The following is a 17,730-nucleotide window of genomic DNA, read 5'->3' on the forward strand; positions in this document are numbered from 1 at the left end:
ACTACTTCCCCTTTAGAGAAACCGCTTTTGGCTTGTTATTGGGCCTTAGTAGAGACTGAATGCCTCACTATGGGCCAGTAAGCCACCATGTGGCCTGAACTGCCCGTCATGAACTTGGTGTTTCTGACTCACAGTCATAAAGATGAATGTGCACAGCAGCACTCCATCATTAAATTTAATATATGTGATTGCGGTCTAGCAGGGCATGAAGTAGCCCAAATGCCAACGGTCTCCACTCATATTATTTTCCTTCTCCCAGTGTGTACCTATGCCCTTATGGGGAGCTCCCATAAGGAAAAGAAAACACGTGCTTAGCTAAGCAGATTATTCTGCACAATATGCAGGTACCATGAGAAAGTGCCCAACAGCAGCTCTACAGGAACTTTTTAGGACCCCTTCTGAAGGACTGTGATGAAAGGAAATCCTCCCAATGGGCAGAACTTTTAGAAGTATACCTGGTTGTTCATTTTGCTTAGAAGGAAACATGGCCAGATATGCAACGGTGTATCGATTCATGGGCTGTGGCCAATGGCTTTGCTTGGTAGCCTAGGACTTGGTAGGAGTATGATTGGAAAATTGGTGCCAAGGAGGTAGGGGAAAAGGATCTGGATAAAGTTGAGTGATCAAAAGAAGTGTTTGTTTGTGTTTGTGTTTCATGTGAATGCTCACCAAAGGATTACTACCTCTGAAGGGGAGGACTTTATCCAGTGGAAAGGATGTCATTTTGTGTAAGCTAGTCATCATCTTTCCTCAGGCACTCACTCCTGTCATTGCCCAATGTGCACAGGAACAAAATGGCCATGGTGGCAGGAATGGAAGTTATGTGTAGGCCCTATAATATGTACTTCCACTAACCAAGGCCAATTTGGCCACGACCACTGCTGAGTGCCCAATTTTCTAGCAGCAGAGATCAATACAGAGTCCATGATATGGGATCATTTCTTACTCTGGATATTGATTTTCCTTCCCTGCATGCAATTCTTTTTTTTTTTTGCCTTGGCCTGTTTGTAATTTTTTTTAAATTTTAACAATTTATTAGGGGCTCCTACAATTCTTATCACAGTTCATACATATACATATATCAATTGTATAAAGCACATCTGTACAGTCTTTGCCCTAATCATTTTTTTCTCTTCTTTTTTTACATTTTATTAGGGACTCATACAACTCTTATCACCATCCATACATATACATACATCAATTGTATAAAGCACATCCATACATTCCCTGCCCCAATCATTCTCAAGGCATTTGCTCTCCACTTAAGCCCCTTGCATCAGGTCCTCTTTTTTTTCCCTCCCTCCCCTTTCCCCCCCCTCTCATGTGCCCTTGGTAATTTATACCTCGTTATTTTGTCATATCTTGCCCTATCCGGAGTCTCCCTTCTCTGCTGTCCCTCTCTCAGGGAAGAGGTCACATGTGGATCCTTATAATCAGTTTCCCCTTTCCAACCCACTCACCCTACACTCTCCCAGCATCGTCCCTCACACCCTTGGTCCTGAAGGTATCATCCACCCTGGATTCCCTGTACCTCCAGCCCTCATATGTACCAGTGTACAGCCTCTGTCCTATCCAGGCCTGCAAGGTAGAATTCGGATCATGGTAGTTGGGGGGAGGAAGCATCCAGGATCTGGGGGAAAGCTGTGTTCTTCATCGGTACTACCTCGCACCCTAATTAACCCATCTCCTCTCCTAAACGCCTCTATGAGGGGATCTCCATTGGCCGACACTTGGGCCTTGGGTCTCCACTCTGCACTTCCCCCTTCATTTAATATGGTATATATATACATATACATATACACATACATACACACACTTATATCGTTTTTTTTTTTTGCATGATGCCTTATACCTGGTCCCTTGGCACCTCGTGATCGCACTGGCCGGTGTGCTTCTTCCATGTGGGCTTTTTTGCTTCTGAGCTAGATGGCCGCTTGTTCACCTTCAAGCCTTTAAGACCCCAGACACTATCTCTTTTGATAGCCGGGCACCATCAGCTTTCTTCACCACATTTGCTTATGCACCCATTTGTCTTCAGCGATCCTATCATGGAGGTGTGCAGTCAATGATATGATTTTTTGTTCTTTGATGCCTGGTTACTGATCCCTTTGGGACCACTCGATCACACAGGCTGGTGTTCTTCCATGTGGACTTTGTTGCTTCTGAGCTAGATGGCCGCTTGTTTATCTTCAAGCCTTTAAGACCCCAGTCACTATCTCTTTTGATAGCCGGGCACCATCAGCTTTCTTCACCACATTTACTTGTTCACCCACTTTGGCTCCAGCCGTTGTGTCGGGAGAGTGAGCATCACAGAGTTCCAATTTAATAAAAGAAGGTATTCATGCATTGAGGGAGTGTTTGAGTAGAGGCCCAAGGGCCTTCCGCCACCTTAATACTTGACCTATAAATATAGACACATAGATCTATTTCTCCATCCTCCTATATATATTTGCATGTACATGTCTTTGTCTAGACCTCCATGAATGCCCTTTGACTCCTAGCTCTTTCCTCCATCTCCCTTGACTTTCCTCCTGCCCTACTACCACCCTGCATGCAATTCTTCTGCCAGAGCTACCCATCTGGAACTTACAGAATGCTTTATCCAACAGCAGTATAGTCACCGTGATCAAAGGACTTGCTTCATAGCAAATGAAGTATGGTAATGAACCCATTTCTCATAGTATCCACTGGTCTTACCATGTCCTCATCATCCTTAAGCAGCTAGACTGACAGAATGATGAAATAAAATTCTAAAGACACATTTAAAGTGCCAACTAGGTGGCAATACCATGCAATGTTGGGGCAATTTCTTCAGGAAGCTGTATATGTACTAATCTAGATTTTCTTCAAGTGGTTGTGGACCTCACGTGGTTTCGGGACTGAACATGGGGGTGGCAGAAAAATTAGCATTAGCAAAAATTTCTGAACATGTAACAACTACAAAATAACAAATGCACAATAAATCAGTGGTGTTTCTAGCATCATTGGCCTGTATTGTATCGCCCACCTTCACTGTAGCCTTGGTTTTGAATACACAAGGGGCTTGTAGTCCCTACAACACCAATTTCTAACTAAGACCTCTGTTCCACCCTCTCTGCTTTATATTTAACTTATTAATTTTCATTGCCACCTGTATTTCTCATCACCCTATGCTATCAAATCAATTCTGACACTTATGCAAGGCTTAAGTTTTTTTCCACTCATGACCTTTTCACCTGAGGAATTTTTATGTAAACCGGGGTATATAGGTACATAAAATAGCTTACAAATCAAACACAGCTTTTAACAAAGTTAATTATTGTGATCGTGATGTGAGCCCGTGGTATGTGTTCAGAAACAAGGCTGTAGTGGTCATGCTGTGCAACTCGGGTAAGCACTGCCATACATACTTGGATTCATTACACTTTTAATTTTAAATTAATTTGGGGGGTGTTGTGTTTCGAAACTTTTTACTGCTGCCCATTTCCCCACCCCCACATTCAGTTACACACCCCATATGGGGGTCACAAACCAGTTTTAGAATAGCTCTGCTCTAAACCAGCAGCCAATATATGGCTAATTGCCAGAATTCATTGGTCCAGGGTCCAAGGGGTGGAAATGGAAGGAGGACCACTTACTCCTAGTGACCCACTAGCAACATTTTTGTTTCCTGATCCTGAGATTCTGTGTGATTCGGGATCTGGAAGACTTTGTCCCACTCGAGGTATCTGTGGTGCAGTGAAACTTCTTAATATGGCTCTTCTACCCATGGCTATTTAACTTACATCAAATGACTATGTGGGATTATGGAAAGAGGGCATGTATAACACTAAGAAAGGGTACTGGTTAGTTTTCATTACTACCTCCATATCCCCAAGGATGGGTCACCTTTGAAGTAGGAGCAGGAAAAGAAACCCTGAGGATCTTAGAGGAGCATGCTCAATATTTGTCAAAAGTGGTGGCCTCTGGAGTCCATATGCATAAGAGGCAGCATCGAGTGGAGTACCTTCTCATCTGGCCTGAGACTATGGAATTGAGGGATAGTGTGAAAGTGCAGGTTGGTTTCCTGGCTCATGGAAGCAAAGGCCAAGGGACCAAAAAGCTGAGGGCTGGAGAGACTTGGCTACCACCTAGCTGAAAGACAGAACCAGGGAGAAAGACCAATGACTATTTCCTTACTGCTTGCTGATCCTGACTTGTGACCTACTGACTTCCCTAATAACCAAACTTCCTGTTATTAAGTCAATTCTGGCTCATGGTGATCCTTTAGGGCTGGGTAGAACATGCCCCTGTAGGTTTCAGAGACTACAACTCTTTCTTCTCCTCTCACTGCTATCAAGTCAATGCTGAATCACAGTGAACTCCCGGTGGGTTTCTGAGATAAAACTGTTTACAGGGTAGAGAGCCTAGTTTTTCTCCTTCAGAGCTGCTGGTGGTTTTGAACCACTGTCCATGTGTATCACAGACCAGCACCTAATCATCACATTATCAGGGCTCTTTATAGGACTTGAAAACCTCATATCTTTCTCCTGTGGAGTGATGTAGTTTCAAACAGCTGACTTTTGTGGTTAGCAGCCCAACTTGTAAGCATTTTGACTCCAGGGCTTCTTTGACTTCCCTAAAACAAAAACAAAACAACCTAAATTATGAGCACTGTTTGAGTTGTGTGTGACCTTTGTTTAACAAACTGAATTATCAAACTCAGTATAGATAGAATGGCAAGAGAGGAAAGGTAGGTGTTTGATAGGATGAAACATGAGGCATGTCTGACTTTTGGCTCCTGGTAATAGAGAAGCCAGAGGATATCCATCATTGCAACACAGTGTAGTTCACCGAAATGGTAGTTTTAAGAAAGCCTCTCAGCCACTTCTGAGTCCTCATGACTCCAGATAAACAAGCAAAGAAAGAGCTACTGTATTTAGAAATGTGATTGATCCTGATCACCAAGGAGTAAACGAGTTGGTGCTGCATAATGGAGGTAAAGAATATGTTTGGAATCCTGGAGATTCCTAAGGCTGTCTGTACTACTATGCCTCATTATTAAGTAAATGGTAAACTATAGCAACTCAATACTGACGTGACTACTAATGGTTCAGACCTTGCAAGAATGAAGAGGTGGATCACCCTACGAGGCAAAGAACCATGGAAATCTGAGGCCTTGCTAAGGGTAAATGGAATACAGAATGGGTAGAAGAAGGTATTTCTAAATACCAGATAGCCATGTGACCAGCTGCTGAAGTGAGAACCGAATTATTTTATTTCCTCCTTGTGTGTATGTATCGAGCATTTTTGTTTTGTTCATTTACAAAATATAATATTTAAATAAGGTAGTAAGTTTTTAGTTGTATTTGTGTTAGTTATACCAGGTTAGCTTCAAGAATTACTTTATTATTGTCTTTATTTAGAGATTATGTATGATTTAAGGAAATGCATACAGGTGCCAAATTCACAAAGGGTGGACTGTAATAGTGAGAGGGTTCTGTGTTTGATTTTTGGTCAAGTTGGCTGGGAAGGATTCCAGTGGTTTGGCAAATAATTCCCCTATGATGTTACCTAATAGAGCAATCAACTCCATGATCGGTTTTGCTGTGAGCAGCCAAGCAGTTGTGGGTAAGGTAAGTGTGGAATACAATACCCTTACTTAGATCACAGCCTACATGCAACTGGAAGGAAGTTTCCTTGGGAATGTAGCATACTGTAGAGAGCTTGTTGGTTTTTTGCTAACCTGGATCCTACATCTAGCTCATTGAACTCTGGATTTTTTAGACATGAGCCAATGGTCCACATCAGATTGCCTGCTGAGCCCAGGAGCCATTAGCAGCATGTCATCTAAACAACTGACCTTGGAGTCATCTGTCTCTGTATTCACCAGCTTGTGATTTTCCTGATTTGTCAGCCCCCAATGCTATTTCAGAAGCCTCCAGCTGAACATCTGATCCATGAACTGTAATTAAGACTGGACTTCTCCGCTTCTATAATTCTGTGAGCCATTTTCTCGATATAAAGTTTAAAAAAAACACAACAAATATTTGTCTACACATCCCCACCCTCATTGGCTTTGCTTCCCTAAGAATGCAGCCTAACACATCATGTTCACTCAAAATATTCAGGGGCACCTCAACATGCAACAAACTGAACCTATTCCTCCTGTATTCTCTATCTTTTCCTCATATATTCAACAAGTTTCACCAGGAACTGCAGTAGGCAACAAGAATACATAGATATTGATTGTTCTGACTCATGGTCTAGAAGGCAAGAGAGACAGTGAAAATAATAATAGGAAGGTAAGTGTTCAGAAGTTTAAGATGGAATAGTGGGTGTTAGAGGAAGTATCTTGGAGGATTTAATACCTGATGTGAACCTTAGCAGAGAAGCAGGCAATAGCCAAGCAAAACTAGGTAAAGCACGGTTCTAAAATATTACACACTGTCACAAGCAATTTAAAATATAAACTCCAAAGTAAGGCTTGGCTGTTGTAGTAAGACCATACAGGACCTTATTAGTCACATTAAGAAACTTCTAATTTGCACTATTTTTGACTAGGAACTTCATTTTTAAGCACGAGAATAATGTGGTACAACTTTCCTGTCAGATACAGATTTCTAGCAGTTATGGGAAAGAGTCAAGGTGAGAGGCAGTTAGGAGGCGAGTTTAACAGTCCAAGCAAGAGAAAAGTCTGTGTAATGGGCAGACTTTCAGTGGTTATAAGACTAGAAGACAGAGACAGAATAACAACAACAAAAATTAGAAAGTTAATTGAATGGGTCTTCCTAATGTATTTTCAGTTTCATAGGCATGTGAAAGCTGGACAATGACTAAGGAAGATCAAGGAAGAATGCGTGTTTTTTAATTACGGTGTTGCTAAGAATATTGAGTGTGCCATGGCCTGCCAGAAAAGGAACCAATCTGCTCTGTAAGAGGTACACCCAGAATGTTCCTTAGTAGCGAAGATGGTGAAACGTAGGCTCAAGTACTTCGATATGTTATCAGGAAAGATTAGTCCTTGGAGAAACACGTTATGCTTGCAAAGTAAAGGGTCAGTGAAAAAGAGTATTCTCCTCAACAAGAGAGTTGACATTGTGGCTACAGCAACCCTTGTGAGAATGCACAGGACCTGGCAGTGTTTCATTCTGTTGTACACAGGGCCAGGGTCACTCAGAATCTGAATCAACTTTAGGGCATCTAACAATAGGAACATGGAGAAAGATGGGGGGCTTTATATTCCCGTAAAGAGTTACAGTCCCGCAAATTCAAAGGGCCAGTTCTACCTTGTCCTATAGGGCTGCTATGAATTGGCACAGGCTCGATGGCAGTTGAGTACAACTAGTCACTTAATGGGAATTAATTGGTTATCCAGGTCAAAAAGTGAGGATTTAAGATAACTCCTAGGCAGGTTTCTAGCTTTCCTGAAGAGAGAACCCACAAGAATAAGAAAATAAATCCAGAACTAGCAGAGTGATCTTCAGGGATAACGAGTAAGTTTTGAATCTAGAGAGAGCTCGTGGTTACACCACACTGAGTGTACTATGTGCTATGGAATTATCAACTTTAAAATGGCATATTATGCAAATGTCCTCTCAATAACAATTTTAGAAACAAACAGGCAAAGGCAAGTAATTTAGAGAGGAAATAAATGCCTGAATTTCACGGGTAATAAAAGAGCAATGAAAATTAGAACAATGGATACCATCCCCATTTCCACCCTTCAAATAAACTCAAAAAAGTTTAACAATTGGTGCTAATCAACGTCAGTGAAAGTACAGGGATACAAAAACTTCAATACACAAATAATGGAGCACAGCTTGGAATATGCTCGTTTAGGCAGCAATTTAACAGTATGTATTGAACCAGCATTTCGACTCTAAGAAAGTAGCCAATAAAAACATTCCCGCTTAAACACAAGAGTGTTCACTTTAGAACTTAAACAATAAGAAAACAACCGCGACACTCATCTGCATCCACTGCCACCCATTAATTTCAACTCACAGACACTACATAAACAGAGTAGATCTGTTCCATAGTTTCCAAGACTAGAATCTTTACAGAAGCAGACAGCCACATTCTTCACCGGTATAGCAGCTGGTGAGCAGACCAATCAATAGCAGGTGAGCACTCTACCACTGTACCACCAGAGCTCCTTCCAAACATCTACTCACTGCCACTGAGTTAAGTCTAACATAGCACAGAGTAGAACTTTGCTGGTTTCTGAAGCTGTAGCTCTTTATGGGAGCACAAAGTCTCCATCTTTCTCCCATGTAGTGACTGGTACGTTCAAACTGATGACTTTATGCTTAGCAGCCCAATGTAAACCCATTATGCAAACAATGGGTTAACATTTAAACATCTAAAGGGAGAAATTCAATAATTTCTTATAATCCATACCAGAGAATACAATCACCTGAAAAATATATTAAATAAAATGGAAAATAGTAATATATCTATTAACGGAATAACTAAATTACAGAATGTTTAATACATTTCCTTTATATTTAAGAAACCCAAGTTTCATATGTTTGTGAATGTAAATTAAAAATAGGTCTGGAAGAGTGACAAATTTGAGAGAAGAGTGAAAGGGAGGAATAGATTGGGTAAAAAGATTCTTTTTTCATTCTATTGAAATATGCAGTTTGATACACAAATGAATTGCTTTCCTAATTAAAAAAATTAAAAACTTGATAGTATGTGTGACATATGGCATGTGATAAAACTATGATAGATGATAAAACTATGTGGCTAAAAAAATATATCCAATGGCTAACAAGTGTCACTAAATAAATCCTACTGCAAAACATTTTTATTAACTATTTTCACATTTGTTTTACACATTGAACCAAGGGCTTGCATTTCCCTTTGTCCCTTTGTGGTTGGGCAAGCCCACTCTTTCAGCATCCATGCTACTCAAAACTGCATTTAAAAGAAATATATTTTCTTTCCAATGGAGAAGGCATCTTAAGTTGATGTTTCCTATACTTATGCATTTAATGTTATTAAAAAAGTTTTTTAACTACAATAAATTCTTATCATTCTCAATTTGAATACCAAACCAAGCCCACGTCAATTTTGACTATTTCTTGATATAATGTACTATTGTCAACATCTTATCAAAAGCATAAGCCATTTTTCCTCTTTTCAAATTGCAAGTATTTTCCTATTAACAAATTCTCTCTGAGAAGATACCTATTTTAAAAATATTGGTTCACTTGTGAAGGCTTATCTTTCCAAGCAGTTTTTTTCAAATAGCTTTTGAGTGGATCATTTTCTCCCACACCACATGTACAGTGAGATGAAATGTCAGTTCTGAAGTTAGATAATAAAAAACAGCAGTGAATAGGTTTTTTCAGTAGAGTACCCTCTCCAAATCTAAGATCAAGAAAAAAAAAAAAAAAAAACCAAACTCATTGCCATCAAGTTGATGGTGACTCCGATCAGGGTAGAACTTCCCCTTGAGTTTCTGAGACTTTAACTGTTTATGGGAATAGAATGCCCTTTCTCACGCATAGCAACTCGTGGTTTGAACTACAGATTCCAGCCCAACATGTAACCACAATGCCACCAAGGCTCCTGAAGGTCAAGAAGGGTTAAATTAATTTCAACTAGTGGGTCATATTTTACTAATGTCACAGAAGACAAAGCATTTAAGCAACCTCATTAAAACAATAAAGCCACTCTTACCTTCTTAAACAGTGTCGCAGCTGCCATTTCAGATCCACTTAGTGTTCGTAAGAGGAACATTGGCCAAGATGATACATTCATCTGGTACCCTATTATATTAAATAAATTATATATCATGACAAAGTCTCTCTGATATTACAGCAAATCTACTATAAAAAATAGGTGCCATTCATCTTACTTCTGTAGGGAATGACCTTGTTATGTGAGAATGCTGGAGATAGGAAAGGTGAAAACCTACCTTCCACTCAGCACTACTGCTTCCACTATACTGCTTGCCAACAATGCTCCAGTGTAAGCAGAAATTCTCATTTAAGAGAGGTCACTGAGTGTGGTTCACTAACAAGCAAACACGTTGGGAATGGGTCAGAATACTAGAGGTGATCTTAGTCACAGCCCAGAAGAGCTACCCACACCACTTAAATAGAAAAAAGGCTGCAGACTTTCAGACCCCGCTTCCTTATAGGCCATGTTTTATTCTCTTCAGAAAAAGAATGTTCTGTCACTACTCAGTGAGCATATACTTCCAATGGTGCCGCTGTTTATAAACTACCACTACAGAGAAGCAAAATTATAAATAAACATTAAAATCAAGCTAATGATCGGATCTTCAAAACATTCACAGAGAAGTGTATTATGAAAAAATGCTAAATAAATTCCCCCAGAATTGCACAAATTATACTAACTTATTACAATATATATGAACAGGATCTAATTTGAGGCACTGAGAAGGATAAAGACATCACTTTGAAAAGAGCCTCTATTACAGCAACATGAATTCTGTTAAAATAAAAGAGCAAACCATCAGATTTATGGTAAAGCTTGGGTGGAAGAATGGCAAAATCACTGATGCTTTCAAAAAAGTTTAAAGGGACAATGGGCAGTAAATCAGCTATAGTAAAATGACAATGGTAGTAGTTTTCATGGTTGTTAGGTACTGTTGATGATTCTGACTAATGGTGGTCATATACATACAACAGAATGAAACACGGCCTTGATGGTAAAGTCTAGGTAGTGGATATGTGGATACCCTTTGTAAATTTCTTTCACCATTTCTGTATGCTTGAAAATTTTCATAACATGTTAGCAAAAAAAGACCTCACTTTTAGATACATACTGGACATATTATTTTAGAATTGTATAACATGTCACTCGATGGGTGCCTTTGTAATGATGAGGGTCACAGCATCTGGCACATGCAGTAGGGAGCAGGGGTCTGCTAGTTTTATTGTTTGTGGGAGGCACTGTTTCATGAAGTCTCTGGCTTACTTTGATGTCAGAACTGGAGAAAACCTGCCATGCACCCTGATGGACAGAAGCATTAAGATTGAGAAGCACATGAATTACGAACAAGCCCATCAGTGGGACACAACCTAAAAAGAAAACTTAAGATACAAAGTCCTCCCATAATAAACTTGTATAAAATCATCATCAGATTAGAAAAATAACTGTTGATTCATTACGCATGTCTTAGAATAAAGCATGCTTACTCTTTCTAACATTTATCCACATAAAGAATTTTCCCATTCTGATTAGAATACTGTATAGGAATTATGCTCTAGTCCTAATGCCATTCTTTTAGCTTCCATCTTATCTTATTTCATCGTGCTTCATGATTTTCTTTAGGGTAACATTTTTTGGTAATTTTATAATACCCAAAGCCAGACATAGATTAAAAGGTACTAACAGACAAAAATGGACATAAGAAGTTCAAAATCAGTCAAAACTAATCTGTGATGTTAGAAATCTGGATAGTAGTTAACCATTGTGGAGGAAGAACCATCATGGAGGAAGAGAGGATGACTAGAAGGAACGCTTCCAGATACTGTTAACACTCTATTTCCTCATTTAGGTGTTATTTATACAGGCATGGTTCATTTGGGGGTCTTACTTTCATGATTTATACGCTTTTATGTCTGGATGATAAGCCTCTTTAAAATCTTTACAAAAAATACTTTTAAGGTTTAAGTTAAAGAAGCTAATGAATGAATAAATTAACAAAGGTAATACATTGTGTTTATGTACTGCCAAAATAGATTACAATCAGAATATATTTATTTCATTCTTAGTTTTTAAATGAATAAACTCTAAAGAGTAATTTGGAAAAAAGATAATGACCACAAATCTGACTGTATTTGAAATTCTGACAATCACAAAAGCTACTCTCTTTAAACAAAATGCAAAAGCTTATAATCGTGTTCCAAACAGATATGAAAGTTATCTAAACAGGGAAGCACTGAGCGCCAAGTTTACACTTGGATCTCTTATAGGATTATGTGATCCAATAAATATTAAAAAATAAAAGCCAAAAAATTGAGTGATATTAGGAAAAAGGTGGCTGAAAGCACATGTGCCCTGCACTTGTACAGCATCTTCTTTGAGTAACACAGCTCCTATTATTTTAAAAATGTATTTTAAACCAAAATAGGTATAAAAATAAGTTATTAGCATAAGAGGGGGATAGGAAGAGGAGTATAATAAGACCAAAAGTGGCTATTATTAGTATTTTAAATTTCTCGTTCTCAGGGAATTTTGTACTAGTAGGAAACAGACTCCATTCTTTTACTGAGTTGACAGTAAAGGGCTTGCATTTGCCTTTGTCCCATTTTCAGCATAGTAAACAAGAACCAGATACAAACAAATACCCATGATTCTCTGATGAATGTATAAAATAAAAAATACGATCTATTTTGGACTATCATTTTACAGACTGTATGTCTAATTTTCAAAAAGAAAAGTCTTGCCCCAAATGAGACACACACTTTTTAACCTTTAAAAAAATGTGGTCAAAATTGAGAGCTACATTGCTTTGGACCTAAAAGCCTTTGCTGGCAGTTTCTTACTCCTTTTCCTTTTCAGAAACCTAAAGGCACTTGGTTCACTGTTTCTCCCAACTACAAGCCTGATGAGATACCTTGATATCTCCCATCTCAAAAATGCTGAGTGGTTCAATCGACGGCTTCCAGAGAAAAATATATTAAGTGCTACAAATTTCTTCCCTGGAAGGGATTCTGAGTCTGAATATGTAATCTAGAAGAGCTGTCATTGACATTTCAAATTTGAAAATTTTGCTTGAGAATTTTCCTAGAGTGACAACTTTTAGCATCCATCTGAGAAATGTGTACTTGAGTGATACTTCACAACATATAGTACTGAGTTCTTTCATGATGCATTTTCCACAGTAACCATTTGACTATTTGCAAGAATGCTTTAGAGATTTTTTACAAAGCCACTTAAACTATTTCAATAAAATATTATATTATTAAGAATATGGTCTTTAGAAAATGGTTTATCCTTACCCAGGGGAGGCTGAAGTAAGTCCCCCTCCTTTTCACATGTCCCAACAGGCTGTATGTCAGGGGAATCAACAAGTCTCCAAAAATCATTACGGTTATCGCTGCCGTCCAGTCTTAAACGTAGCCTGGCACCAGTAATTCCAACGACGGTGGCAATACAAACTGAAGTAGTATTGCGAGGGTCACGAGCTTCCAATTTCATACCAATTTTGAAGTCATTATCTGGTGCAGTTGAGGACTATATATACATAAATAATGTTTTGTTAAAAAGTGTATCTTAAGGAAAATAAAGTTATCAGAATAACGGAGATATGTTTTAATTACAGTGACAGCATATGATAAGTGAGATAAAATGTTATAAGGGTCATTGAAGAGATTTTTTTTCTAAACATTCTCCTTGGCTTAACTCATTCACTATCATCCAGTTGATTCTAACTCATAGTGACCCTATGGGACAGAGTAGAATTGTCTTTGTGGGTTTCTGAGACTGTTAATTCCTTGTGGGAGTATAAAGCCTCATCTTTCTCCTGAGGAGTGGCCAGTGATTTCAAACTGTTGACTTTGCAGTTAGCAGCCCAATGCATAACACACTATGCCACCTAGGGTTACCTTCTCTTAATCATTATCATCTCATTGCCATTCATTAATTCCAACTCCTAGTGATTCTACAGGATCGAGAATTGCTCCCGTGGGTTTTGGAGACTGTGACTCTTTTCAGGAGTAGAAAGCCTCATCTTTCTCTGGTCAAGCACACTGGTTTAGTTTCCTTTTTTTAATCATTTTATTAGGGGCTCATACAACTCTTATCACAATCCAAACATACATCAATTGTGTCAAGCACATTTGTGCATTCATTGCCCTCATCATTCTCAAAACATTTGCTCTCCACTTAAGCCCCTGGCATCAGGTCATTTTCCGCCTCCCTCATGAGCCCTTGATAATTTATAAATTATTATTTGTCCGATCTTGCCCTGTCCGACGTCTCCCTTCACCCACTTTTCTGTTGTCCATCCCCCAGGGAGGAGGTCACATGTAGATCCTTGCAATCGGTTCCCCCTTTACTGCTGACCTTGCAGTTTTCAGCACAATGCATAACCCACTACGCCACCAGGGCTCCTTCCTTGGCTTTAACAAGTAGTGTTAACCACTCATCTCCCCACATCCAGACAACCCATATACAGCCTCTATAGTGCATCCTGAGTGGCTTTCTAAAGTAATTCACTAACTCACTGCCATCAAGTCTGACTGACTCACAGTGACTCTATAGAACAGGGTAGAGTGGTCCCAAAGGGATCAGTTACCAGGCATCAAAGAACAAAAAATCATATCATTGACTGCACACCTCCATGATAGGATCGCTGAAGACAAATGGGTGCACAAGCAAATGTGGTGAAGAAAGCTGATGGTGCCCGGCTATCAAAAGAGATAGTGTCTGGGGTCTTAAAGGCTTGAAGGTGAACAAGCGGCCATCCCGCTCAGAAACAAATAAGCCCACATGGAAGAAGCACACCGGCCAGTGCGATCACGAGGTGCCCAAGGGACCAGATATAAGGCATCATGCAAAAATAAAAAAAAAAGATATGTGTGTGTATGTATGTGTATATATGTGTATATGTATATATGTATGTGTATATATATATTATATTAAATGAAGGGGGAAGTGCAGAGTGGAGACCCAAGGCCCAAGTGTCGGCCAATGGAGATCCCCTCATAGAGGGGCTTAGGAGAGGAGAAGGGTTAACTAGGGTATGAGGTAGTATTGATGAAGAACACAGCTTTCCCCCAGATCCTGGATGCTTCCTCCCCCCAACTACCATGATCCGAATTCTACCTTGCAGGGCTGGATAGGACAGAGGCTGTACACTGGTACATATGAGGGTTGGAGGTACAGGGAATCCAGGGTGGATGATACCTTCAGGACCAAGGGTGTGAGGGACGATGCTGGGAGAGTGGAGGGTGAGTGGGTTGGAAAGGGGGAACTGATTACAAGGATCCACATGTGACCTCTTCCCTGGGAGAGGGACAGCAGAGAAGGGGGGAAGGGAGACCCCGAATAGGGCAATATATGACAAAATAACGAGGTATGAATTACCAAGGGCATATGAGGGAGGGGGGAATGGGGAGGAAGGGGAAAAAAAGAGGACCTGATGCAAGGGGCTTAAGTGGAGAGCAAATGCCTTGAGAATGATTGGGGCAGGGAATGTATGGATGTGCTTTATACAATTGATGTACGTATATGTATGGATTGTGGTAAGAGTTGTTGGAGTCCCTAATAAAATGTAAAAGAAGAAAAGAGAAAAAAAATGATTAGGGCAAAGACTGTACAGATGTGCTTTATACAATTGATGTATGTATATGTATGAACTGTGTAAAGAATTGTATCAGCCCCAATAAATTGTTAAAAAAAAAAAAAAGAACAGGGTAGAATTGCCCCTCCTCTGGGTATCTGAGACTGTAATTCTGTATGGAAGTAGAAAGCCTAGAGAATCTAATTAAGCCACTCCATTTGAATCAAGTCAATCAGCAGCACACCATTGCTTAATTATCAAATTTCTCTGTAGTTTACAGCACACCTTTAGCCTTGTTCCCACACTATCACTTCTCCCCACTCTGTGCTGTAGTCTGTCACCCCATACCATCCCACAATACTCAGGCTCTTTCCTACCCATGTGTATTTGTTTCAGGTGGTCTCTCTGCTTTGAATATCCTTTCCCTTATCCCATCCACCTGTGATCCTCCCCAGTATAACATTATCACACTACTAATAAAAAAGGTATCACACTATCTTTCCTACCAGATGGGCAGTCATAAAGGCGTCATATTCTTTCTTGTATACCTAACAGAGTAAATTCTTAATGACCGAATGCAAAAAGAGACCATCTGGTGTTTAATTGGCCCTACTACAATCCCACTCATACCACTAAAATCGAACAACCACATGGACACCTTTCAACAAGTTTACATTAATATATTTATAATACATACAAAATTTGACATACCTGTCTGAAAAACTCTGGAGGAGCACTTACAGATCTAGTCATTTTCAAGTATTCATCCCATCGGAAGTCATCTGGAAGGGGGTGGGTAGAAAAATTGCTTTTTAACATACATATACTTACTTTCAGGAATAATGTGCATTTCATTTCCATATCTCAATAAATACTTCCTCAAAAGGAATTTCAAACATCCCATTGTTAGTAGCATAGAAATAAAGTCTTACAACTTCCTTGTAATATTACTCTGATATAAAATTACACACCAGCCCTTCTCCTTTTTTAAAATCACTTTATTAGAGGCTCATGCAACTCATCACAATCCATACATACACCAATTGGGTAAAGCACATTTGTACATTTATTGCCCTCATCATTCTCAAAACATTAGCTCTCCACCTAAGCCCGTGGCATCAGCTACTCATTTTTTTTCCTCCATCCACGCTTCCCCCCCCCTCATAAATCCTTGATAATATATAAATAATTATTATTTTGTCATATCTTACACTGTCCGACGTTCTCCCTTCACCCACGTTTCTGTTGTCTGCCCCCCCGGGAGGAGGTTATATGTAGATCCTTGGGATCGGTTCCCCCTTTCCAACCCATCCTCCCAGTGTCGCCACTCACACCACTGGTCCTGAAGGGATCATCTGCCCTAGATTCCGTGTTCCCAGTTCCTATCTGTACCAGTGTACATCCCCTGGTCTAGCCAGATTTGTAAGGTAGAATTGGGATCATGATAGTGGGGGTGGTGGTGAAGGAAGCATTTAGGAACTGGAGGCAAGTTGTATGTTTCATCGTTGCTACATCGCATCCTGACAGGCTCGTCTCCTCGAGACCCTTCTATAAGGGGATGTCCAGTGGCCTACAAATGGGCTTTGGGTGATGATGCCTGATAACTGATTGCTTTGACACCTCGTGATCACACAGGCTGGTGTGCTTCTTTCATGGGGGCTTTGTTGCTTCTGAGCTAGATGGCCGCTTGTTTACCTTCAAGCCTTTAAGACCCCAGACACTTTATCTCTCAAGAGCCGAGCACCATCAGCTTTCTTCGCCAAATTTGCTTATGCACTCATTTGTCTTCAGCGATCGTATCATGGAGGTGAGCACACAATTATATGATTTTTTGTTCTTTGATGCCTGATAACTGATCCCTTCGGCACCTCATGATCACGCAGGCTAAACCAGCTCTTCTCAATGTAGGTCTAAACATGTGGACTCTAGAAACAACTAAAGAAAGTTCTACAGAGTAATAACAAACTCTACCCATTTATCTCTGATAAGAATTTACTTAAGAAATGTGTTTTCAGTTCTATAATTGATATGATGATTTAATATTTCTCCTTGATACGATGGAATGATCGAACTATTGAAGTGAATGCTATGTCGAGGGTTCGTGAGGGGGGCTGGTGGGGGAGGGCGGGGGAAGAAATGAGGATCTGATATCAGGGGCTCAAGTGGGAAGAGAATGTTTTGAAAATGATGATGGTGACATGTGCAAATGTGCTTGACACACTGGATGAATGTGCGAATTGTGATAAGAGATGTAAGTGCCCCCATGAAAGTATTTTAAAAAAGGAAAAGGAAAAACTTTTGAAAAGATGATAAAACAGAAACAACAACAACTAAATAAAAGTCCGCTATTAAAAAAGAGAAAAGAAATGTGTTTTTATAATTTTATCCTATTACCATGAAAATGCTTCTTGGTTTATCCTGGGGAGCTGAAAGGGGTTAGGTGTGTGTCATAACAGAAGTTTATCCTTTCAATGCTTTAAGGAAAGAAAAGAGAATGA

General features: G+C 39.7%; 1 protein-coding gene across 2 annotated transcripts in view; it reads right to left on the reverse strand.

Annotated features, from left to right (window-relative positions):
* The window catches only part of SCML2 (Scm polycomb group protein like 2), an 86,809-nt gene that overhangs the window by 46,668 nt on the left and 22,411 nt on the right, over window positions 1-17,730 (reverse strand). For both annotated transcript variants that reach the window (XM_075538995.1, XM_075538994.1), the window contains exons 4-6: window positions 15,944-16,014; window positions 12,948-13,182; window positions 9,652-9,740 (exon numbers count right to left, since the gene is read on the reverse strand). In XM_075538995.1, the coding sequence (XP_075395110.1) occupies window positions 9,652-9,740; window positions 12,948-13,182; window positions 15,944-16,014 (395 nt within the window). The remainder of the gene's footprint in view (window positions 1-9,651; window positions 9,741-12,947; window positions 13,183-15,943; window positions 16,015-17,730) is intronic.

Source organism: Tenrec ecaudatus, chromosome X (genome assembly GCF_050624435.1).
Source record: "Tenrec ecaudatus isolate mTenEca1 chromosome X, mTenEca1.hap1, whole genome shotgun sequence".
NCBI classification, from domain to species: domain Eukaryota; kingdom Metazoa; phylum Chordata; class Mammalia; order Afrosoricida; family Tenrecidae; genus Tenrec; species Tenrec ecaudatus.